This window comes from Lepisosteus platostomus, chromosome 3 (assembly GCF_059453375.1).
Source record: "Lepisosteus platostomus isolate fLepPlt1 chromosome 3, fLepPlt1.hap1, whole genome shotgun sequence".
Classification (NCBI taxonomy): Eukaryota; Metazoa; Chordata; class Actinopteri; order Semionotiformes; family Lepisosteidae; genus Lepisosteus; species Lepisosteus platostomus.
In genome coordinates, this window is record NC_142613.1 from 31726764 (window position 1) to 31752699 (window position 25936).

A 25936-nucleotide genomic window follows, 5' to 3' on the forward strand; every position below is an offset into this window, starting at 1 on the left:
CTTTTTTGGAAGCACTTGCTTAAAATCTTTTTTTTCCCTGAGATATACTAAAGAAAGGTGGCGTGATTAACATTGCTGCCTCATAGTTCTGGGGCCCAGAGGTCAGTTCCAGACCATGAGTGTTCTGCATGGATTTTATATGTTTTCTCCATAGACATACTGGCTAATTGGCTTCTGGGAAAATTGGCCCTGGTGAGAGTGTGTGTGTAATTTTATGTCTGTGTACACTACGATGGACTGACATTCTTTTCAGGGGGCATCCTAACTTACACCTACTGTGGGGTTAGGCTCTTACTCCCCCACTGGATGAAACAGTTAGAAAAAGGATGAATGCTAAAAAAAAAGGTTATGACTAGTTTCCTAGCACAAAACACCTAATGAAAATGCTCAGAATTAGATATTAATATACTATGCCTTATAAGCCATATCACCAAGATTTCAGTATCCCAAGAGATGATTCAATACTACCAAGCAACTAAATGCTCCCCAAGTCTGAAGTTAAAATAATTGCCAGTCCACAACACTTGATACTCTACATGGGTCCTTAGCATCCTGTCACAAAGTTGTCCATTATTTCCAAATATAATCACTGACTCATTCTGGAAAAATGGAAGATCTCACTGAAAAGGAGTTTTTCATAACCCTCAGACTTGTATAATGCAACAGGCACTGGCTTAACTGATCGAATGACTGAATGCTTTTTTTGTAGCCACTTGTTGGCTAGTGACCAAACTCTATAGAACAGGGTGCAGACTACAGCCAAATCCTGAAAACCGTTTTTTTCTTCTTCAGCAGTTTGGTTCTGTCATAAAGATATGTGTAAGAGACTCTTTGGACACACTGTAGGCAAAGCTGCTGTCTATGATGAAAGCCAATGCTTTTCATATATCACTGTGGTTTCTATGAAACTCTCATTCCAAAAAGCCATTGTAAAGCACAAAGGAATAAAGACGACATTCATAAAAAAAAACATGTGCTTGCTCAGGGATGAATTGCTCTCAAGACTGTTGTACCAGGTGGGGCAGGTGAAGCCAAATCCATTCACTAACTGGCTTTTTGCCTTCCAGCAATGGTGGTCAAATTGAAATGTCTGCTGGTAACACAGCTATGTTTTCTTCTGATGTACTGATCATATGGTGGCTAAGATAAGGGTGCCTGGAGTCTACAGCCACATTATGTGTTAGTATCAAACTTTAAGACCACTTCGGATGGAAAACAACTGAATATATCTAATGTATCAGCAGGCAATAATGTAAATACAGAACTGGTCGATGAATGAACACAAAGAACCACCACTCAATCTTTTAATAGTACCAAGACTTTTATACCACAAATACATGTACAATTTACTCACAATCCTTCCTTATATGACAACTGCTTTTAATAGAAACGATTAAAGTATATTAAAGAGCAACTGATAATGTATAAGATCACAATGCTAGAAGACCCACAACTGGAAATATACAGTATTAACAAAAAAGCTATTCCTCCATGATAGGACATCCACTAAAGTTAATATTATGAAGGATTCAATAAAAAAAGCCCAATCTATCGTTCATTTGTTTCAAGAGCAGCTTCTATTAATTTACCCTGTGACTCAGTTAAGAGAGTACAAAGTTATCCACAAGAGAAACTTGGAAGAGAAAGCAAAATAAATTGAGCCAACCTAAAGGCTGCACTAATCCTTCCCAACTGCAGAGGTTCTTAGGGTTCTGGCAGCAAACCAATGTTTACATTGTACGTCTGACCTACTTTCAACACCCGTAAAAAAAACAAAAATTGATATGAAGCTGAAATGTTTAAATTAATAAGTGCTTCAGAGGTCAGTTATTCAAACATTTCTTAAAAACAGAACTTTTGATGAAAACAGAAAAAAATAAGTAGACATTATACTTGGAATAATAATACCATTAACTAGACTCTTAGTGCAGTAGTGTATTACATTTGTAGACAGAGTTCAATAATCTGTATGCTCATTAACGAGAGTACTTCACATTTTGAAACAATTAAAGTAAAACGTTACCAAAACCGAAAGAGGTTCTACCAGTCCATTTTGCCTAGAAGAAAGAAGATTAAACAATGCTTGTAGAAACCAGAAAGGCCTCTAATACAATATAGTTACACACTCCTCTTACTTAAGTTTTTATGGGCTTTAAAATTGCACATTTTTAATTGCATTTAATTTAAAAAGCCTGCCGTTTAAAACATTTGCCTGGTAATTTGGACATACCAACAACTTACTAGACATTCAGGCAAAAGACTACTGTTGTTGATTTTTCACAAAAGAACTGCTTTTTTGCATGCTTGCATTTTCTTTGTTTGGTTTGGCTCCCATTTTCGTTTAACTTCTTTTTACTTGCATTTTAACCAAAACCCTAAAACCATATCAGTGGTTTACTTTAGTCATTTTATTGTGTCCATCCTTTGGTTACAGATGGGTTGAGCATTTTGTTTATCACACTGACTAACAGAATGACCATGAAAGATATGAGCTTTTTTTGGGGTCTTTCAGGAAAGAAGATCAATTTGCCCACCTTGTCTGGCACATTGCTTCTGAGGCAACAGTCTAACCACCGAGCTACACCACCAGATTGAGAAGAACAATTCCTTCAGTGTATTTGATTTAGGTGAGCTTTACAACTGGCCCAGTAAAACAAAGTTAGATGGATATGTCCTCCAAATGAGCATTGATATAAGCAGGCACACAAGAAAAACATGACAAAACAATTAAATTATTTAGAATTTAAAAAAATCATGAACCCTTTTAAAAACAGACCATTATAAAAGCTAGATGCCTCAGTATAAACAATCAGAGCTTTCAGTAGTCATATCATCAAATTACACAACCAACCAGCCAACAGCTTGTATAAACTTGCCTGTAGAAACAAGTAATCCATAAGCTACCTTTTTGAAGCCTTCTTTGCAAGTCATGCTTTAGCAAAAACTGTCCTATTGAGAAAAGTCTGCAGCACTGGAACTACCATGCTGAGCAGAGGCCTATACCACCTCTGTGATTTTATATTCAGTCACATTTACAGATTTCAAAACCAGTCCTTGCAGTATTTTAATCTGTTACACAGCCTTCTATTGTGATTACTATTTTACTCACCAAATCATATGATTTAAAATATATTATGGCTCTACTTCGATTTTGGGACCCTGGCACATTTTTCCCTGCTCCACCCTCAGCATTCTGTGCTGTTGTTGTGCTGTGCTTTGGTTGTCAGCACCAAAGAAGCTATACAAATCCTGTTCAACAAGGGCTGAGACTGAGCAAGACTGTCAAAATTTAACTCTTTGTAACTGTATGTTCACTATTTGTTAGGCATACAAATATACAGTTCTCTACATCTCGCACAAGAAGATAATTTAAACGCTTTGAGACTTACAACTAAAATATGCAAGGGATTTTCAATATTTTCCAAACATTTCTGCTGTGGAAGAAATGCTGCTTAAATTCAAAACAGTGAAACTAAAAGGTGCTTTTGATTTCCCTGAAAGCATATTTTAACTGTAATGAGACATTAGGAGCATTGTTCTCCAATTTCTTATTAAAATCCTTTTCTTTTAACATAGGTGTACTAAAAATAACAAAAATGGTGTAATAATATTAAGAAACAAGTACAAATGAATTACAGTACAAGTAGAGATACATGTAATTTGTTTTGTGATGACACATAAGAAGTCCTACTGTTTGAAGTGACATTTTATAAAGACTTTTTATCGAGTCACTTTCATCTAAAAAAAGTGGATACTTCATACTCTTTTGCAACGATCTTGGCTCAGTTTGCACAACATAGCATCTACAAGGCCGATTAAAATTGAGCACAATCATATTACATATTGTACTTGTGTTCAGAAATGCTTACTTCAGCATGTTCCGATACTAATGGAACTAATCAAATGACACCAATTTAGTGGGGTTTATAAACAGAATATTGCTTTCAACATCAAAAGAAAGCTAAGTCTACAAAACATTAAGGCGAGATTAGATTGCTACACAAAGAGGGTTTTACATTCAATTTGGGTGCTACTGGATCTAATCTGTGGAAATTTCATTTGCCAAGAACATAAGCCAGTGCATTTAACTAAAACTTTCTACCCCACAACAGGTTTTTTTTCTATATCATATTACATTCTACACTAGTATAACGATAATATGTTGAATTCAATCAGTTACACATTTGAAACACTCTTTGTACATTTCAACTAAGTGAAGTTAATGTGATTTCCTTACAAAGCTACAGCTAAACTCACTCCCCACAAGGCAGACTACTGTGGGAATTTAGCTAAACTGTACTTCTCAATTGGCTTCACCATCCCTTACTGTTCTTTTGTCCTGAAAATAATTCAATCATACACTCTCTCTTTCTGCTGGATTACTAAAAAATGATGAAAAAAAGGTTAATAAAAAACATAATTGGACTAGACAGAACAATGGGTACAATGAAAGAACCACAAAAAGGAAAATATCAAGTGATCATAAAAAAAGCTTTTTTACAGCTACTTTTTCAAATGTAAAATAATAAATTCCCATTTCTTTAGATTACATCTTGGTGGGAGGTTATCTTCATATTAATTAGCTACTAAAAACTCAATGAGCTCCAAGGACTGAAAGGCATTCTAAAGTTATTAAGACAAAAGTAAAGAAAATCCCTTTTGCACACAAAGAACTGCCAAGAGCAGATATTGACACTGTACTTCAAATCAAGAACTATGACATTATTGCTACTGGACATTTACTTTGTATGTTGCAGATGCAACCAGCCAAACCTACCTGTTTCACCACAAGGAGAAAACTCCATTCTTTCTGGTTTAAAAGGCACTCCAGGAGGACAGACAGCTCACATTAACGTAAGTAAATCCAAAGCACTCCAGCTGTCGACTCTGCTCTTTTCAGAGAAATACTGCATGAGTCAGCTTTTATCTATCAAGTCCCTTAAAACACAATGGTCCTCCAGAAACCTGATTTGCAAGTTTCTCATCTCTCTGGTCCTCTCATACCCAAAGTATGGAAAGCAAGAGAAAGAGAGGGAGAGACCCCCGTCTTGAATGCTGCTGCTGAGAGACTCTCAAACTAAAACATGACATCATTCAATTCAGCTAAGTACAATAACCTCTGCTGTGGGTAAGTTTTACGTACACACTTCACTGAGCAACACCCTGCAAACCCTATTCTTTCCCGCACAAGGCTGCGGGACATCAAACAAAGTGCAAACCACACTTTCACAGCATTTCCCATACTTCTGCATACTTCACAGGAGGAATCTAGAAAAAAAAGGTGCAGACTCTTTCTTTCTTAAAGTCACGTACATGTCCAAGGAGACCTTACAAATGGAATTATTTCTACCCTCATGACATTCAACGCCTTAAGGATGCAAATGTATGCAAACCACTCTCTTTTGGAGCAATTGTTTTTGAAGGCTTTTTGATAGGCAGGAATAGCAATTGAAAGATACATTACATAGAATTAGATATATTCACCATAGAATTATGTTTGAAAAGTGATTGATTTACTCCTTTTGGATGACCCTATGCAATGAGAAAGAGCTACTAAGACAGCTTAGACAGATTCGTTCTTATACTGTGTATTTAACCTTCTTCTTGTCTAAGTGGCAGAAACGTTCCACAGAATTACAATGTATTACTTTTCCATCTGCATTGGCATTTTTCAATTACTATTTTTATCAAGAGGAAATGTGCTTTGACATGATGTTGGCTGTTCTACTTGCCTGACAAGTTGAAGTACAATATAGCAGCAGACATGCAAAAACTATTCTATAATATTTAAATATAATTCAAGCCTAGTGTTTTTGCCACCTATATTTTAATAAATGGAATTTAGCATGCTATGAGAAATGGGACTGAAAAATATTACAGAATTACTCCAATCTTAACACTCGCTATGTGCTAAATGCACAAATAAGTGGGGTGAACAATGATTCAATGCCTGGGCTCCACCGCATTAAAAAAAGTAAATCTCTGGGAAAATAAATTTTCTTTCACACACTGCAAACAAAGAATGTAACTAAAGAGCAGGGAATCTTTTGATACAGCCTACTCGAGCTTCTGGTGCACAGAGCCCCAAAGTGCTGAATGTGCCTATATTGGCATTAGCAAACAAAGCTATTGATCAGGTCCTTGTATTATCCACATTCCAAATACCCCTAACTCTTTAAAAAGGGCTACCATTGTAGAGTAGCTACACAAAGAACAAAAGTTCCAAGAAAAAAAATTTAAGACAGTTTTCAAGCTACTCAAGGGGTGCACTGCTAGATGCTTAAGAAGTCTTTCTAAAGATTTGAAGACTTGGCTAAAATCAACCACTGGCTAACTGTTAAAAGTTTGCTACTGGGCTTTAGGAAGAAAACAAACTAGTAGCTCAGCTCTGGTATTTTCGATGTTTAACAGGTCTGCAAAAAATTCACAATGAAGACCACATTTAACCCAATGGTGCCTTTCTTCCTTATAAGCATTTCATTGCACTTGTGCATATGACAAAAACTGAACTGAACGTTTATAAAGTCATCTAGTGCTAGGTAAATGGCAAGAATATTTGTAAATGAACAATCAAAGGCCAATGTCAGAACTCTTTCTAGTTTGCCACCCCCATTAAAGCAAAATAGATAGATGTATTCAGTTAACTTTATAAAAACAGAGGAGAAATTAAAAAAAAGTGTAATCTAAAACCAGGCAATGTAGTGTTAAACACTGTATGTATAAATATACAAGAGTTTGGTACAACTCATTAAGACAGAAATCAATGTTAGTGAACCTGCTCTAATCAAATCACAGTCTTATTACAAGAAATAAACTAAAAACCAATCCAACAATCCAATGCCTAAAAATATGTAATATTAAGAAAATAATCAATTGAACTTAAGAATACGTAAATCCAAGTTTAATAAAAATGTAACTACACAACACTGTTAAAACACAAAGCAAAACATCAAAAGGCTCACATTTATATTGTGGCAGAAGGTGGCAGAGTTGCATTCTCTGCCATGGCTGCTTTAAAACCACAAAACAAAATTCAAAAGCCTTCATTGTACAGCTTCCAAGTAAGTACTTTTTCCCCAATGTAAAACTGGAAAGGGAGCAATGCTACCGCCACAAACCCTCCCTCCTTCCTCTCTTTACTTCCTATTGAGCAGTTACATGTAGATTTAACAACTTTCTCCGTCACTTGCCAAAGCAGGTTTATTGATGCTTTAGTATTACTGAAAGTCTGACTCACAAATGCTTTAAAAAAAATAAAGTGTGACATGTCCAACACATTGTACTACACTCCAAATAGAATGCACTCTTTCAAAGGCTAGACAGATTTCTGTAAAGCACTCTATGGCCATCTGTTGTGAAAGATGCTATAGCAGAGTCATTGATTTTTGTTGATTTGTAGCAAAATCAATATAATCAAATCTATGAAACCATTTTCTGTTTGAAAGAAAGCACATTTGTCTTAATCCTGCTGACATGTATGTTAAAAAAATGCAAAGCCAAGTGTATCTACTGCAACAAAATAGACCTTTCATATGGCTGACCTCATCAATGGTAAGACAATACAACACTGCTCATTTGTATTGACCACAGAGATTTTAAGGTTAAATTAAAAAACCGTTGGCAAGACAGAATGATTTATAACGAAGCAGGGTAATGTAGGTAGGAAATTAAAAGTGCTACAAAATGAGGGAAAGCTAGATGCCTGTTATAGCAGGTGTAGGTCAACTATTCACCATAAACCTTTTTTGTCTCACTGGAAAGGTAATAAATTCTACCTGGAGAACAGATGTTGGACGAAATTGTACTTGGCTAAGCTTTTCTTACCCCCAGAAGCAGAAATCATTGCATAAAGACTAAGAAGTTACTTTTAAGTTTAAAAGGGCAAAAACTGGTATTTAGAAAACGGAGCAGATGCAACAACTTGGCTTTTTACATTGACCTTGCTGAAATAGGTTTCCATTTCATGCACTTTGATCAGGTTCCAGAAATCTGATTCAACGAAACTGTCTTCATTCCCAGAAGCACAGATTTTGCTCGCCTCACAATATTCATTTTCTTTTTTATATTCTAAATGAAATAAAACTACAGCAATAAAAATGGAAATTGCGTGAGCCAGATGTTCTCTCTGAATCTTTTTGTTAGCACAGACCATTTTCTGAAAATTATAGTGCTTGAAAAGAGCTCTGGTAAAAAAAAACATTCAACATATACATGCTTGCTCAGCTTGCCAAGTGATTTACACCTACATCAAGCATGTTAAGAACTCAGAAAGGAAAAAGTTTGGATGCAGGGTAAATAACTTTGGCAGGGCTGTGAAACATCAGTGCTGGTTAAAATTAAGCAACTTAAACTTTTGGATTTTGTGCAGAATATGCACAACCTCCTTCACACAGCCCTGTTTTGCTGCAGTGATTAGATTACACTTCCCAAAGTAGTTAGCAGAAACCAAAGCTGATCCCTAAATAGTTCATCTGGTTTTTATTAGGTTATGTGATATTATAGCCTGCTACAAGGCTTAAACAATATTCATTTTTATGCAGGCTTTTATTTCAATTGATTGTTTCCCCCCAAAAGAAACTGCCAACACTTAAAAAGGTGCTGTTTTATTTAACACGGCTCTGGTAACTGCCAGCTGAGCCCACAGCAGATGTTTTGAAAAAGACAACGTTGCTACCAGCACTAAACTGCAATTACACATCCCCCCCCCCCACCTCAGGGGTACTAATTTGGTTCGCAGTTACTTGATAGTATTTTAACATGCGCAGAGCTACAAAAATCATTCAGGCAATGCTAACACAAGATGACAGAAAAAAAGCTGATACAGAGCTTTTCTTCACTCTTCCCAGAGGTTAACAAATTATTTTAAGATTATATGAAATGGTGGTATGACTCCATACAAATATGGACTGCTTAAACAATGATTAACAACATTCCAAAACATACGACTCTTGAATTAAAGCTTTTCAATTATTTAAGGCTTTGTGGAGGTGTGCAATTCACAGTGCACTGAAACGAAGGGGACAGAAAAATAATCAAGGTGTTCCTGCTAACGGGACAATAGTTGGTTCTAAAACTTCTTCCCTGCTAAATCTCCAATGTTTATAATATGTATTTAATTTTGCTTACCAGTTGGCATTTTTCCTTCAAAATGGAATAATGCAACCCTGTAGGTGCAGACATCCAATGGCAGTTAGATCCCAAGAGCAAATCTTCCACAATCCTCCTGTCTTCACTTCACTGCTCCTTCTAACTTTCTAGCAGATACATTTCCTTTTTCACCAAGTTTCTCAGCACGTCCTCCACCACACAGGCACATATACACACAGGCGTTGCAGTTGAGTCAGGAAACAAACTCCCTGCTTCTTTCTCCCTGCACTACAGTAGGCAGGGAGTGAAGCTCAGACAGCCTCCCCAGGGGATGAGCTATCAGCCAGTTTTCTAAAGGGGTTATTACAGCATATCCAACCTGTTTCACATTCTGGAGCTGAATAGCCAACCCTCCCTCCCCCCAGTCCTCTTAACTTTCCCTATTGCCCCACCCTCTTTCCCAGCCTAATTGCAAGGGAGCCACAAGCTTAAAATAAGTTTCTTTCGGTCTGTCCAGACATACACAGTCCAAGCAAAAACTTCTCAATCCCAGACAAAGCAGCACATTCACTACAGAGCTCTATAGACCAGAGTTACTCTGACAAGCTGGGCTGTAAGTACAGTACTGTTACCTCTTACTATTAGTACACTCACTCAGTTAAGGAAACTTTCTGGGCACCACAATCACATTTTCCCCAAGTCCAAGCTCAATATCAATTTGGGGGGGGGGGGGGGGGAATCAAGAACCAGCAGTAGTTGCAGTGAACTTCATGTAGTTTACCAATTCTTTTTTATTTTTAATTTCGCCATAATTTTTTAAAACAAATCTGTGATAATTCTTTCCAGATATGCAACTTTTAAATACATCTGGCTAAAACATTCATTTTTTTAAAGACGGTGCCTTCCGCAGTGAGACACACTGTATTAATGTTTTATGGGAATAACAATATTGTGAAATTTTAATTCTAAACCTGGCAAATAATACTAAAAGTCAAGAACATCAATCTTATTCCAGATACATTTACAGGGGGTTGAGACTGGGTGGTGTCACAAACCAATTCAGCCAGTTTGTTTCTTAGGAAGTCCTCAGCCTAGCTCTCTTTTAAGACATGGAAAATGGGTAGAAGGATGTCCTGTCTGCCCAGCAAAGCAGCAATACTGCCTCTGGTAAACAAAGATCTGTGTAGTCCGCTGGGAAGTTTGCTCCTCGTGTCACTATACTGCCAGTGCTACAGGGTTCTTTCAGAAACCAGAGATAAAAATGGCAACGATAGTGATGTACAGAAGGAGAACTGCTTAGCAAATTAAATCGTGGCTTGTAAGCTTAACACTGGGCAGTGTTGCAGTTGTTTCCTACTTTAAATTGTTGATCGGGGGACAAGAGGACATTGATTACATCTGTGTAGAGCAAGTTCCCAAATACATTCCACTGGAAATAAAATCCAGGTACAGCTATGAGGATGTGAGACAGGTTTGCAATGGATGCCTCACAAATTTGCGTCACTGTAAAAACCTCATGTTGGACATTGACCATGTAAGCACCCATCTTTAACTCTGTAAACATCTACATTTTAAAGTCCCATAGCTCCGCTGGCACTTATATCACAACGTCATCATCATTCATGTAAATAGCCAGCCACATCATAGCAACACAAAGCTTACATCCCACAATTCCATAGTTCACAGGAACTCGTATATCCTGTAATGTTGGCTTGTTCCCAAATTGTTTCTTCCCCTTTCCTTTTGCGCATTTATTGTAGAGCTATATCAGTTTTGTTGCTTTTTTAGGAAAAAATAACTGTACTAAGATCTGTCCAATTCAGATCTTATTATTTGAATTGGAAAATGGAATAATTTAGTACGTTTTTAAGCAAATTTTAAAGTGAGCTCCATATGAGATGACAAATTAGGCTATTATTTCTAACAGTTATGAGTTTAAATATTTAATAATGTTAGATCTCATCCAATTCTAAATAACGAATTCAATTTTTTAGCATATTCAGGCGAGATCAAATACTGAAACAATAAGCTGCTTTGAAAAGTACAAATGCCCTTCAGACCTATCCTGTCTGTACATTTGTAATCATTCATCTGCATATGTCTCAGTTTGACGATGAAGCTCTGAGGATCTAGTCAGGTCAGAACACAATGGGTCCTCGGGGGGGGGGGTTGCCAAGATGACAAGGGCTGTCGTGCTGCAGTTGCTGTAGCAACACCACTGCGCTGCCCCTCTGCCAGGGAAGAAAATGCACTATTGCAACACAAATAACCAAGTAGAATTTCTTCTTCTAACAAAGACTCAGCGCAAAGAGACAAATTGTAGCCAAGCCATACTATATAATTTTGTCTTCCAAGCAGAATTCGTAATGCTTTGTTTTAGCAATGTACTGTTTGTTCCAATAAAAAGCTTTAGGAGTTTTACCAAAAAGATGAAAACAAGACAATGGCGTTTTCAGATCTAACTTGTTAATTAGGAAAGGAAAAAAAAATCAAATTATTAAATCAATAGATATATTATATATATATAATTGTATTCTCAGATTGCTTGACCTCCTATAATGGTGCTTTAGGAGATTTCCGATAAAGAGGAGTAAGACTGTGGAAGTGTTTTTTTTTGCAGTAGTAGCCAGACAAACTGTGCTGGTGAGAAGATCAGCACCTTCCCTGCCAACATGATGAGCTCCAGTTTTCCCAGCTGTGCCTCTGAGGTCTGTAGCTGGACCAATTCAATAGGGCCCCTGGGGAGCACAGAATGATGCCTTTTAATATCCACTGAAAAGACTTATTTACTCAGGTAGTTCCACACTCAAGATGAATCCCTTTTGTTAATTCACCAGTCACACCTCAGTTAGTGTGATCATTAGCAACAGGGCTCATGTTAATGATTGATTCAGATTTGCTTCCCATGAAGAGAGGAAGAACCCACGTCATAACATTACAGCAATTAAAGATGAGTAATAAGAAACAGAATAAACAGCAGAGTCATCTTCAACTCTTTAGCTGTTGTATCAGCTGTTTAAAATAAGTGAAAGCTAGCATACTTCAAGTGATGGATTAAGTAAAACATTTCTCAGGAGGGTTTTTTCTTGATGCATAGTCTACCTCACACTGAAACGTTTTAAAATTAAGAGCAAAATAAGCAGAATAAAAGGCTCAATTAAAAAAAACCAACAGCTCTCAAGTTGTGTCAGCTAAGGTTGTGGAATTTCCTGGGCCACTAGTGCAATTAAGCTTTCACACCTTGTAGCCTTCCCCCACTGCCACAGTAAAACATCACAACTGCTCACACCTGATGAAGAAGGCTCCAAGGCCGAAACGTTGCGTTTTCTTTCTTCTCTTTTCAGCGTGGAATAAACCTATTACTTGTTCCTTTACAGCCTACGCATGCCAACACAACTACCCACCTGAAACATCACGATTGTTTCCTTTCTTTAGCATTGACCCTGCTTCAAGCTAGAAATGCCAAATGTGCCTTGTAATATTGTAAAATTAATTGTAGCCAGGCTTCTCATCACCTCTGGGTTTCATACACATACCATGAAAGACACGGATAAAGTACATATTTATCTTTTGCTAAGCACTGTTGGTTCTATAACTTTATCTGTACTGCCCAGCCTTGTGTTAAGTATTTTATTGCACAGAAATTACTTTATACAGTCTCAAAAGGTCAAGTTAAGTGGTGTGTTAGGTTTTACCATGACTACTGTGTTTAATACAATAGCCACGGGCAACATAGCTCCTGTCTTGCAAAGAAAAAACTTCATACTTCCTTGACTTCACTGATAAAACCTGACAGTGAGACAACTCATCAATTGAATAGAAAAATCTGTTAACAGTGACAGTGTGAGTATGCAGAGGTTGGTTGGGACAGATCTATCTAGTTTTAAAGGGAAAACCAAGGAAACTCTTACAGGGAAAGAATGGAGTCTAGAGTGTACTGTAAGTAGCCCTGAATCTAGAGCTCTATTGCATTTAGGGAGTATATCATGTACTGTAGCTTGTTATAATGTTTCAGTCAAATCATAGCTTGTACCAGTTGTACAGTACACAATTCAGATGAACTTTGTAAATTAGGCTTACAAACTAAACTTGGATTGGCCTAGAGGAAGTTTCTGAAAAGCAAATGGTAATCAATATTGGGTGAGTGATGAAGTGAGGGTAATGATCAAAGCAACTTAAGGACAGTTTCAGAACTATCTACAGGCAAGTTTACACTTGTGTTCTGGAAATGTCCTGATACGTTTCTGGGGGGGGGATCCATTTATTCCAGAATGGCGTGTTTACACTTGCTTGAAACAGCCACATGCCTTCTCTGCAGAATGAAGGACTGAGATACTGTACTGTGAGGACAGCATCAACAAATGCCATAATCATTTTAAAATCTGAATGATCAACTTCAACAGTGAAAGTTGACAAATTACCATTTCATATTCCTTCCAATCATGTTATCTAATTAACCTAGGTTTTTGCAATGCTCTTTCAATATATAGTAGCACTAATGATCCATCTTAAAACAAATAGTGGTTGAAGGTAAAGCTGTGTCCCCATTAAAGATGGCACTGTGATGATTTTGTTGGTTGGCATACAGTTTCCACCACACATTTTCCAGAATACACTCTCAGCATTTACACTGGAAAAAATTATTTCGGAGACAATTTCCTGATTAAAAATATTACCTATAGCCTTGCAACGTTAAAATCGTAGTTGTTAAACTAAACCTTTTCGAAACAAAAAGAAACGAAAAACCTGACATTTATTATAAAAAATAAGTAAAGATTCAGAAATAAAATGCTTAAACATTCCAGCAATTCCCAATGTGTCCACCTGGTGGCTATCTGAGATTTTAATACCTCACAACAACAGAATATTATTGCTGTTACTTTATAGTAAGAAAAGCTATTTCATTTGCCCAGTTCCTTCCATCTACCTCTCAGAAGTTTCTACCAAATCACTGATTCAAGCTGAAGAATGCCTTACTGAAAACAACCAGCCAAAATTCCAAAAGAGCAATTAAAGCTTGTACAATGAAGGTGTCTATTGACATAAGCCTGAACAAACAGGAACTTACTCCAGTGAAGAAACAGCCTTCCAACTCTAACAACTAAGAGAAAATAAGCAAAAGACAGCTGATAGAGCCTCTCTCTCTTCTCCAAAACCAAGCCATCGTTAAAACTGGAAGCTTTAAATGAATCACTTGGCTGCTCCCACTTTCTTATTAATTTACCAGATGCAGGTTTACATCGTTGTCAAACACATGACGTGGAAAGAAGTACACCAGGATGCGACTGAACTATAGGTGTGAGAGATAAGACAGAGAAGGAAACTGGTTGTGAATCATTAAATGCAGGGTGTTTGACCACTGGTAGGAAAAAAGTAAAATGATGCTGTCTGAAAATGTCATGCTAAATTAAAAAATGGTATTTGAATGCCACATATTCAATTATCTACATACTTACACAAGCAATGCATATTTCTACCCTAAGTAAAAAAAAACATTAAGCTAGGAATTCGTTTTACAATAAAACTACAGTAACTGAATAGGTTGCTATAAACATTTGTGGATCAAGTAACATTCCCCTCATTTTCTTTTGTCTTGCTCTTCTGGAAACATTGCAGAAATTGTATAAACACCCTGACAAACTCTTAGGTCTGTGAAGTTACTGAGTTTATTTATCACTCTTTAGATACAGACAAACTTACATAAATAAAAAATTAAATATAATAAGATATATAAATGTCAGGATGGTTACATGATCCTTTGTTTTTTCCTACATTAAGAGTATGCATTTGCCTTCTCAAGAAGTAAACTGCATACCCCTACTAAGATAAGCCAAGACTAAAGTATTTAATTAAACTAAATCCGAGGGCTGCAGTCAACAACAAAATGATGAGATTGGCTACAGTATCTCTTGTAGCAGTATTGTAAACATTTTAATTTGAATAATTCTTGCTAGAATTAAGTTGCATCTCTAATTAGGTCATATGCAACCAGAAAATAAATTCAAAGTATCAACCACACAACTCAATTGGGGGGAGGGAGATGATGAATTTAGAAGTGTCAGGGTCAAAAATAATAAACAAACAGCCCCAAAACCTTTTGCTTGGTTGGTACTCCCTTATCCACAGTTTACTAAGCAATTAAGAGCAGCTTCAGAGAAGAAAGCACAGTATTGCAGTTTTATCTCACAACAAAGAGGTATTTTTTACCTTTAAATATTTTGGACAAAACTGAACTCACTTGTATTTTAGCTTTTATCACTTAAAAATAAAGGCTTGCAACATGCTGTGTAAATAAAGCTACTCTTGTTATTTTTAGCAAATGAAACTTAGAGTGCTTTCACTTTTGTGAATAAATGAAGATAATCTGAAAGAGGAACATTTTCCACACAGAAATCTGACGTTAAAAAGAACACCTTACCTTCTAGTTTCTATTAGATGTAAGAGAATGTTACCCTTAACCTCACTTTTAAATTAAAATATTAAGACTATTTGTGATCACTGCAGCTAAAATGTAATCGACATGTTCTTTAAAATCCCTTTTGAAATTATTGATCTGAAAAATCAAACTTGTCTTTGAACAATTTCCACTTCTTTGCAAAAAAAATAATAATTCTATTTGCTGGGTAGAAAAGTCATCATCGGTGGTTTTATAAATGACAAAAGTACTCACCCTGCAGGCTGTTTCCAGTCCTGTAAAAGAAGCTGGCATTTGTTTTTTCAAATTGATATTCAAGATGTTTTTCTCCTAAAGTTTATTTCCATCTTGGTGTGGTAGTCCAAGCATAGCTTTTCCCCACAAGCACGCTAATTGCTCTCCGATTTTCTCAGGCGGTAAAAGAATGACAGCTAGCAAGACGCTCTGTCTGCCAAAGTCCACATATTAATGTGATCAGATCAGGGATTCGGGAGCAATGAGTGAGTGAGACAGCATCTACTAGGCACATCACAACTAATTACTGGTTCGAAGTTTTCGTCAGAAGATTAACTGAGCCAAGGGCCATCAGCTCAAGTTTGGATTGAGACACAGCCTGCAGTTTTTGCTGATAACAGAACTGGAAAGCTGCCAGCACTGCAGGCAGCAGAACCACAGAGAAGGAAATCTGTGTTCACTCGCAGAGCTTCTTCCAAACTCCACAGCATCTCTTCTGCTAAAGTGGCGACACTTGATTTCAATTGCCAGGCAATAGGCTGCTGTATCATAATGGATGATCAGAGTCGGGACATTCTTAATGCAAACCCAAGGGCACAGCTCCGCTAGTATTCACCTTCCCAGCTAAAGTCAAATAAGCTCCTGGTAAGACCGGGTTCACATTGCACATGTTCCGTATATCCATTCAGAAATAAATCGACAGACTGAAAACTATATTATTGCCTCATTCACTGTGGTTTACAGCAGGAAAACATGAACAAAAACCTGCACACTTGGCATTCATCTTCTTTATGACATCTGTAAGGTGTTTTCCGTGTGCACTGCTGTTCAAAACTTAGACATCTATGACACAAATAGGAGTTATATTACATGTGTTTAACAGTTGACTCAAAGCTTTCACTAGTATTTTCTATTACAACAAGTTTGTAATACCGTACAGCATGTCAGAGAAGAAGCTAAACCTGAAATTTAGCAATCTTTAATTCAATGTTCAAATGTTTTTGTATATTCTGATCACAACAGCTCAAAGTAAACTGTACATAGACAGCCCACATGAAGTGCCTTAGTGACTAATCCATAACATTCCCAAATCAAATCTCATTGACACTTTGTCAGGTGTTCTTTGACTTAAATTATCACTGCAGTTAAAAACAAGGTTCTCATTTCAGGAGGGGATAAACACAGAAATGTATTTTGCAAAAGGGAAAAAACACTGAGTTCTACCCATTCCTAGTAAGTGGCGATCAAAACATTTCAGATTTGTTCTTATTTAGAAATTATTTTGTGGTGAAAAAAGAACATTACCAGAACCGTGATAAATGATAAATGATAAATACTGTACCGGAGGAGATAAACCAGCTTGGAGAATAACAAGAAAATGTGCATAGGACAGTAACTTGGGTACAAAATGATCTTAAAAAGAAGGATTATGTCTTTCAGATTTTGATTTTGTTATGTTCTAGTTGTTTTATACCATAAGTTGATTCAATACCATAAGTTGAGAAGTTTGTATGAAACACTTGTCATTGTATATGTGAATATCCTTCTTTTGCATTGCGTCTTGCAACTGCTTACTTGAGCGCTGTAAAAAGCCAACAGGAAAATCCCTAATTTAAGCTATTATGCAATTCCTGAGTAACTCTTCCTGGAATTGTGAAAGTCAGTTTTTAAATTACGGTCAGCTTTAGAGGAATGTGAAACCAAACAGATTGGCAATTAAAGCTTTAAAATAACAATGAATCCAGTAAAACAATTATGTCCCCCTTTCTTGTTATTCCAGCCCAGCTTTCCAGTGCACACTGAGTATCAGCCAGGGATGATGAAGAGATGAACACAACACGTACTGTATACCTTTTGATAATTTAACACAGCTAAAACGTCACCCCTCATTACCAAACCAGAGCACAAAATGAGGACAGGCATGAGCGTCGCTGGACTTCTCGGTAACAATGACACCTATAGTGAAGTTTTGGTTATATTTAGCTCAGTGAATACACAGGCTGGATTCTTGCGGATACACAATTAGGACTCTGAGATCATCCCTTCCTCTTTACATTTTTCTTTCAAACAGCTGCAAATACGTGCAAAACTCACCACCACCTTTCAAAAATGTTTAGTCACTTAGTATTTATGTCATTATTAATAATGTGTAGGAAATGAATCCTGCTACTGAAACAACGCAAGGAATACAATTTACAGGTTTTAACTTTGAAAACGGGAAACTTAAATTAAGCAGTTAAGTCACATGCATTTTATACTGCAATATAAAACAAATAGCTGAAAATAGGACCTAAGGTTTTGAAACCTTTGTAAAAACCAGGCCATTTTAGATAAGGTAGGCCATACTCAGCTAAACTATTCTGTTCTATTAAACTTTGTAGCAGCACATTTAACCACTCAGACAGTGACCTGATCACACTAATCTTATGATAGATTCTCATATCACACTGTTGGCAAACCGACAATCTTGAAGTCTGGTCCCAGACCATTCAGCAATAACAGATTTGTATCATGTGTGAAAATGTAATTACAGCTATTCCAACAGTGGAATAAATTAAAAGCTTCAGAAATTGTACATGGAGTTCAAAGCCTAACATTATTCTACGAAAATTTACAAACACCTGTTTCAGCAAGGCAACGTAGCTATACAGTATTTCAAGTACTTTATAACTACTTTTCGAATCATTTGAAGTTAATTGAAACCAATCCTGTTAAATACAGCATTTACCCTTAATATAAATAATATAATGCATTCTCTCTGTATCAATCAATTTGAAATTCATATTATTTATTGTCCACAAGCCCACAATAAACCAAAAGCTACAAAAGGACTTGAAAAAAGTCTAATGCAACTAATAGCAAGTGTTTGGAATTTAAATAGTACTTCTGTCCTTGCTGATAATTTTTTACAATAAACATTTATCTGGCAAAAAATTAAATGTTGCACATTCATCCTAAATCATAAAAATCATCTGAAAAGATTTTATATTTAGATAAACCCACATCCCAAAGAGCTTTATTCTTGTTATTCTAAAGTTAGTAGAAAAGACTGGAATTTCCTCCTGTTTGTTTTCCCCAATGTCCTCCCATTCCTTCGTTCTCCACTTCTAAACAAGTCTTGCTCCCAGTTGCTCAAATGCCTGGTGGAGAAGACAGCACTTAAAAACAGAATTAGAAGATGAAGCAAGATCACAAATATGCTTTAGACATGTTGGGAAACTCACTTTCTAGGCCAGCCAGGCATATGTTTCTCTGCATTGTTTTCAACATCACAATTCCCATAACACAAAATCAAAACTGAGCCTTTCAGTGTCCACTCTGCAGTCTTCTGGGAGCCTACAATAATACATTCATTTTTTAGCTCTGAAATCCTTCCAAAATTAATAACATTTTCAAAATGCTGAACTAAATCATATCTGTTTTGAGTGACTAATGGCAGTTTTTGGCAAAAGCAAAAGCAGTTTTTGCTCAGGGGAAAAAGGAAAAGGAAAGCTCACCACATTGTAAAACAACAACACTAATATAGTATGTCCCATCAGCTGGATACAATTAATATTTTGGATGCATCTTCAATTACATAAGATTAATATTAAACATGGTATTTATCTTATAAGGCGCTACAAACTTTATCATCACATTGTAGTCTGAAAAACTATAAAGACTTAAAAATAAACATTAAACACAATAAAATTCTTGCAAAAAATGAAGGCTGTGAACCTCTCATATAACGATTGCTCTGGTTTATTTTTCCCCAACCATTACAACTTTACTTCAACCTTTTGGAGACTTATTGTAGATCCGTGTCCTCCTGTACCTCATAAGAAAAAGTTCATCACAAGCCTTTTACACCAGATCAGGGTTCACACAAGTTAGTAAAATGAATAGTCTGCAACAAATCCACTGAAGCCATATGGACAACGTGCTGTCTGTGTGGCCCATGCAGTGAAAAGTCAGAACCTTGTATAAAAACAAAACATTTCAAGACAAATTGGAAGATTTAAAGACAATAGAATGAATAATTTTATAATAAAAGTTATGTAGATGTATTTGAAAGTTTGTTAGAGGGATGTAAAAAAATCCAAGAATCTTTTATAATTTTCAGACAAATAACCACAGAGGAAGCTGCCTTATTTTTCACAAAATTATGTATTTTCTTCTTAATACTTCTTTCAGGTTTGAGCACACCACACAAAGATGTGAAGATGTTTTTTGTATACTAACACTTATAGCCCTATACTGTATCTAATAATCAAATGTCTGGAAAAATCCTTTTCCAGTGACTCTATCTTTAACAATGCTTGGAAGTGGAAAACTGTAACATTCTTTCAGGGCAACCTCATAAGTTGGCTGGGTACAAAACACCAAGACAAGAGGGCATTTAAAGCTTTAATAAGGGGTTATCTCAATGCTCAGTTAAGCCACTGTTCAAATTTCTACAATGAAGAAATGACCTGTAATACCACAATGCAGCTTTTTAAAACTTGATCCAGAACTTCAAAAACATTACAGTATAACTCAACTAAAAGTATCCAAATTGGAGACGTGCCTTTTCCTTTTCAGTGAACCATAAGTTCATTCTAAAGGTTCGAGATCTCAAAATCACAAATGACCAATTTTAGTTTTATGTTTAATCACTTTTTACACTTTTATAAATTAAGTAAAACTAAAGCTGCCATGATAGTTTGCTAAAGAACCACCTGATGAGGAAATATGTGGTCTTCATAAGATTTAATCTGTAATTGTGTTTAGTTTTTGTCAGAATAGATTTGACCAATTCCATAATCTCAGATGTCACTTTCTGTTGTAGCTCTTCATTCCAGAAACATCTTAGAACTGGCAAGGACTAGCAAGGATTAGAAAGGTTCCGACCCACAATTTCTGGACATATATTTTTTTTTTACTGATCAAACTTCAGTTTGTGCAATAGAGTCCTTTACAGTAAAAATCATGAATAATGAATTCCAGAACACTGAGTATCACTTCTTAACACAAAATCCAGGCACCAGCATCTGAAATGTCAGATTACTTAGTTTTGGTCTTGGTAATTTTGCAAAATTAATAAAGCAGGTAAAAAGATAGGCAGTGCGGGTTCCTCAGTCTAAATGTTCTATTCTATGGGTGCCTAAGGCTTTGAAACTGGATCCTTATCAAAGAGAAAATGTATATTGAATCTAGTTACAGTTTAGTAAATGTACTTTGTTGTTTGAAATTACACATGTACCTTGCTTAGAAACATCCAAAGATCTAATAGTTAGAATGCTCATACATTCATCAGTGAGGAAACCAAGAATGACAACAAAGAGCAATATTAATGTAAAATAATTGGTCCCTTGTTTAATATTGTCCTTCAGATACTATAGTACATTGTGCTCTGTTAACAAAGATCTAGTTAAAGATAATCAAATAAAGCAACAAACCACCAGATTTATGGACATAAGAACGGTTATGAGTGAGAGAAGGGTATTTGGCCGATCTAGCTCATCTGGTAGCAGCTAATTGAATCAAAGAGCTCATGTGATTTTTTGAAAGAAGGCAAAGTTTCAGCTTCAACATTACTGGGTAATAATATTCAGCTTCAACATTACTGAGCATTTCTTGGATTCAGTCCTTTTTTTCCTAAGCAGTTTTACTAAAAGTAAATAACATAGAATCCAAAACAAAAGCAAAAACTGCAAAAAGGAGTCTGCTTCTTTGAGCACAATGGAAAATACATTTAGGCTTCAGCTGTGCCACCATATTTCCACACATGTGACAGACATGTGATGTTTACTTCAGTGGATAACCCAAAAGAGTAAAAAAATGAGCGATCAAATCAAGAAATTAAGTGATAAGAAGCGAGATATCTTAATAAGATTTTGAATCAAATTTTAACTGCATTTAATATACAGTATCAATGGAAAGATGGAGTTAACATCTAAACATGATAAAACAACATATTAGCTCTTTGATGCAATGTGATGTCACCTCTGGAGACTTATGTCAAAGTCAACTTGTGAGACATTTTTGAGGCTAGGTAACTGCCACTAAGCTTGCTCCAAACACTCTGGATAACCTTTGTTGCTGGGCTGTGAGACCACAGAGAATCTTCTGCCTCCCCTGAATGCTTTACACACCTCTTAGCTCCCACTTGCAAGATAATGACATCTCCATGACTCATGAGAAAGCAAGAAGAATTGCATTTAATTGCATTTCTTATTGTTTTAGAGGACACTGAAGTAAGAAAAATGATGCAGGCTTTTAGGAACGCAATAACTTTTATGGTGAATGAAGTACATTGAAAGTGTCTGTCTGAGCATCAGATGCTTAGTCAGGAACAGGACAAAGATGCACAGGAAGGCCAAAAGTTGAATGCCATGGTTTATTTGAAAACACTACTTTAGAAGCAGTGCTTACAACTCATTCTGACTGGAGAGAGCATTTCAATGTGTAATGTTTTTTTGGGTTTAAAAGCCAATAATATCTACAAGTCTCACTGTAAGGAGAAGGCCTGTTCTTGGCACACACTGTATGCATGACGGTTTTCAGTACAAAAGAAAAGTTTTGTTGGAGTGCAAAAGAGATCCTTAATGATGGCGAGGCATAGTATTCTATTTTTTTACCAGCTACTGTAGGTTTAAGAGATTTTCTCGGACCAATCACTCATTTAAGTTCAAACAATTGCTCTGTTTCGATCTGTTCATTTGGCAAAATTATCAGTACAGCTTCCATACTGTTACTATCCATGATACACTAATGCCGCAGATAAAGATGATCTTTATTAAGATAAAGTCATTGACTGCTGCTGTCTAACAGCCCTCTACAACAAAGTATCACTGCTGTTCTTGTTACTTCAGGCAAGAAGGCAGAAAATGTCCTCTGTCCTTGTACTCCTAAAGTAGGAAACATTAATTCAATACTTTCGCTCATTTATATTTAATTAATATTACTGTACTCCCCTGTTTTTAACTTCTTAAGCAAAATGTTAGATGGAAGGAACTAAACTGTGTCACATATATAGGGCAGATTTAACTTGAAAGTCATCACCTAATGACTTCAGAACACCACAATCCTCCCAGGCATTAAAACTAAAAAAAAGTGGGACATTTTAATACTAAAATCTATTAAGTGAGAAATCGGGAACCTTGTTTATTGAGAACATAATTCTGGGTCATTTGCTATACAGTGGATGCCTTCCATATAATGGATATAGGGTTTTGTTAGTCTCTTTATCAAAAGACCAATACCAACTTAGCCATATATTATTTATTGATAAATACAGGGTTTCATAGAAGTTTTCCAAATTATGTTTTTCCATTTATGCATATCAAACTGTTCTAATGCAGTCTAACGCAGTCCAGAGATGTTATATAAAAAAAGTTAAATAATAATAATTGCTTACACTTATATAGCGCTTTTCTGGACACTCCACTCAAAGCGCTTTACAGGTAATGGGGACTCCCCTCCACCACCACCAATGTGCAGCATCCACCTGGATGATGCGACAGCAGCCATAGTGTGCCAGAACGCTCACCACACATCAGCTATCAATGGGGAGGAGAGCAGAGTAATGTAGCCAATTCATAGAGGGGGACTATTAGGAGACCATGATTGGTAAGGGCAAATGGGAAATTTGGCCAGGACTATACTGGGGCATTAGGACCCACATGGACCGCAGGGTGAGCGCCCGCTGCTGGCCTCACTAACTCCTCTTCCAGCAGCAACCTTAGTTTTTCCCAGGAGGTCTCCCATCCAGGTACTGACCAGGCTCACACCTGCTTAGCTTCGGTGGGTTGCCAGTTGTGAGTTGCAGGGTGATATGCCTGCTGGATGCTATAAATAGTATTACTGCATACTGAGAGGTTGAAGCAGTTGGGGCTAACGGTGAATTAATAAACCCTCACACTCAGCTCCTGGAAAACACAAATAATGTAGACTGTAAAAAAAAAGACGCTTAAAACCGTACGCTGTTCGATATATGATTTCCATTAAATGCTTAAGTGGATAATAAGTTCATGTAGTAAACACTACGTAAGCAACAATGTGTACTCCATTCTCTAAGGCTTTCCTTAATAACAGCAACAGACTACAAATATAACAATACAAACAGAAACTTCGATAAATCCCTAAATACTTTGAAAATAAGCATTAATAATCTGATAAGGGTTGGAATATAAGGGATATTTGCAGTAGCGGCAACAGTAGTAATTAAGGCTCATTTAACTTGGGAATGTTTACTCAGAGCACTACCAGCCTTTAATAGATTTGGAGTGTTTGCTCTGCAAAGACTATTAGTTGCAACAAACAGCAGAAATGGTGAGAGCCTCAATGTATAGGAGAACTACTGTACCTATACCTTATGTATAGGAGAACTACTGTATTTCATCCATCACAGGGTGAAGTACAGTACATGGATGGGGTTTGTAAGCTGTATAGCAGTAGTATTGTGCATAAGCAGTCCCACTTCACAGCAGATCCAGTAGCGAAGTGAGAAATTGCTTTACCAATTGAATTAAGGAGGAACTTCATGGAACCAAATTGTTCAAGTCCAGATTGTAATTTACACTGGGGTTTAAACTCCAAGCTCTTTAAAATAGGACCATGAGTCCTTTAGTACCTAAGCAGTAAGGACCTTAGTTAAAAGGACAATACCACCTAGACCACAGTGTTCCCTTTCACTATACTGGGGCACTGGTTCGAAATTTAACCGAGAGAAGAGTCTTTTCTACCAACACAGAATTAACTACCAGAAAAGGTCTGAATCTTGCACTTTTAACTTTTTTTTAAAGTTCAATCATTCACTAGAAGCATAAAATGTTAACATTTCAATAAAGTGCAAGTTTCACACTAAGGAAAAGCTCATATTCCTGTTTGGAGAAGAGAGGATTATTTTCTCATAGGTAGGAACTTCATTAATATAGTACCATGTACACTGTATTGCTTGTGATGAAAACCTCAATTAGATAAAGCCACCTGGTAGCCTGAACATACAAGTATATTTTTAGTAGCAGCTCTCTTGGAGAAATATGAGTTAGGAAGGATTTTAAAATTGTATTAGTTTCCAGCTATACTGTTTACTATTCAGAGCTCTATGTTAGTAGCCATAATCCAAAATGAAAAAATAAATCCCTTCATAAGCTACTTATCAAGTGTCCAGCTATATTTATTGTGTTTGAATGAACAGCATCATGCATATTTTGCATTTTAATAAATTTAGCAAATTACTACCACAAAGATTTACAACCAGAAAATGTTTGAGCTTAAAAAATCAAAACATTTAGAATGAGTCCTCAGACCATGCAAAAAAAAAAAAAAATCTACAAAACAAAAAGAAAATGCAATCTCTTAGTCTACAAAGAGAGGCTGAAAATGAGTTTTCTCTACACCAAGTAAGAAAAAGATGGAATGAAACCAAAAAACACGTTAGCATATGATTTGGATATGATAAAAGCATAGCACAAAGCTAATAACGTACTATTAATTTGTTCAAATCCAGACTGGTTAGCCAACTCAGTGGAAACAATCATGTTTCTACAAAAAGCTGCCTGCATGTGTTGCTCCTCTTACAACCCACGCATCTGTTAAAAAAATAAAAATCTGAAAGGAAACGCTGCATATCGCCACAGACAGTGGACTCGGCTAACACTAATATGGTTGGCAAATATAAACAATTCTGACTACAGATGTCACATATTTAAGGGCTTAATTTCTTCCTGAGCTTATTAAACATTTTTCTAGTTGCTATCATGATTTAATCCGGCTAAACCTGTGGAATTTAAGTCTCACTGAGCAAAACATATCTACTTTACAAGTCCTCTGCGAAGAACGGCAACTTGACACACTGATCAGCACTTTTCCCAGCATGATTCCGGGGAAAGGGCACATCCTGGATAGACAGGTGGCCGGAGGAAAGCTGCTTTTGAAAAGGTTTTACAAACTCTGGGAATGGAGCAAGAGAATGTGTGTGACAGAAAATCAATTCCATAAACATGTGAAAAGCATTCTTCTATTTAGTGCTCTTAGCCAGATAATATCCTTATAATGCTCCCAAACCACAACTCAAAAAGAGACCTTATACGGCTGATCAATGTATAGCCATGGTGCCTCTGCAAGAACAATTCCACAGCAATGCAGAAAAGTATTGCCATTTTTTTTTCCATTTTTTCCCCACTCAGTGCATGGACTTTAAAAGTACAAAATACAATTATCTTCAAATATTATTTC

The 25936-nt window shown here is 36.4% G+C and overlaps 1 protein-coding gene across 4 annotated transcripts in view; it reads right to left on the reverse strand.

Moving 5' to 3' along the window:
• Positions 1-25936, reverse strand: part of LOC148674734 (pleckstrin homology domain-containing family G member 1) — a 124695-nt gene that overhangs the window by 53435 nt on the left and 45324 nt on the right. Inside the window, exon 1 of one of the 4 annotated variants that reach the window (XM_088625232.1) lies at positions 15758-16235. The exons of 2 other annotated variants lie outside the window; for them this stretch is intronic. Coding sequence is in view for 1 of the 2 variants with exons in the window: in XM_088625231.1 (XP_088481357.1) it covers positions 9127-9136 (10 nt within the window). In the remaining variant the exon portion in view is untranslated. Of the gene's footprint in view, positions 1-9126; positions 9474-15757; positions 16236-25936 lie in introns of those variants that run through there. One more of the 4 variants, XM_088625231.1, reaches the window with a different exon arrangement.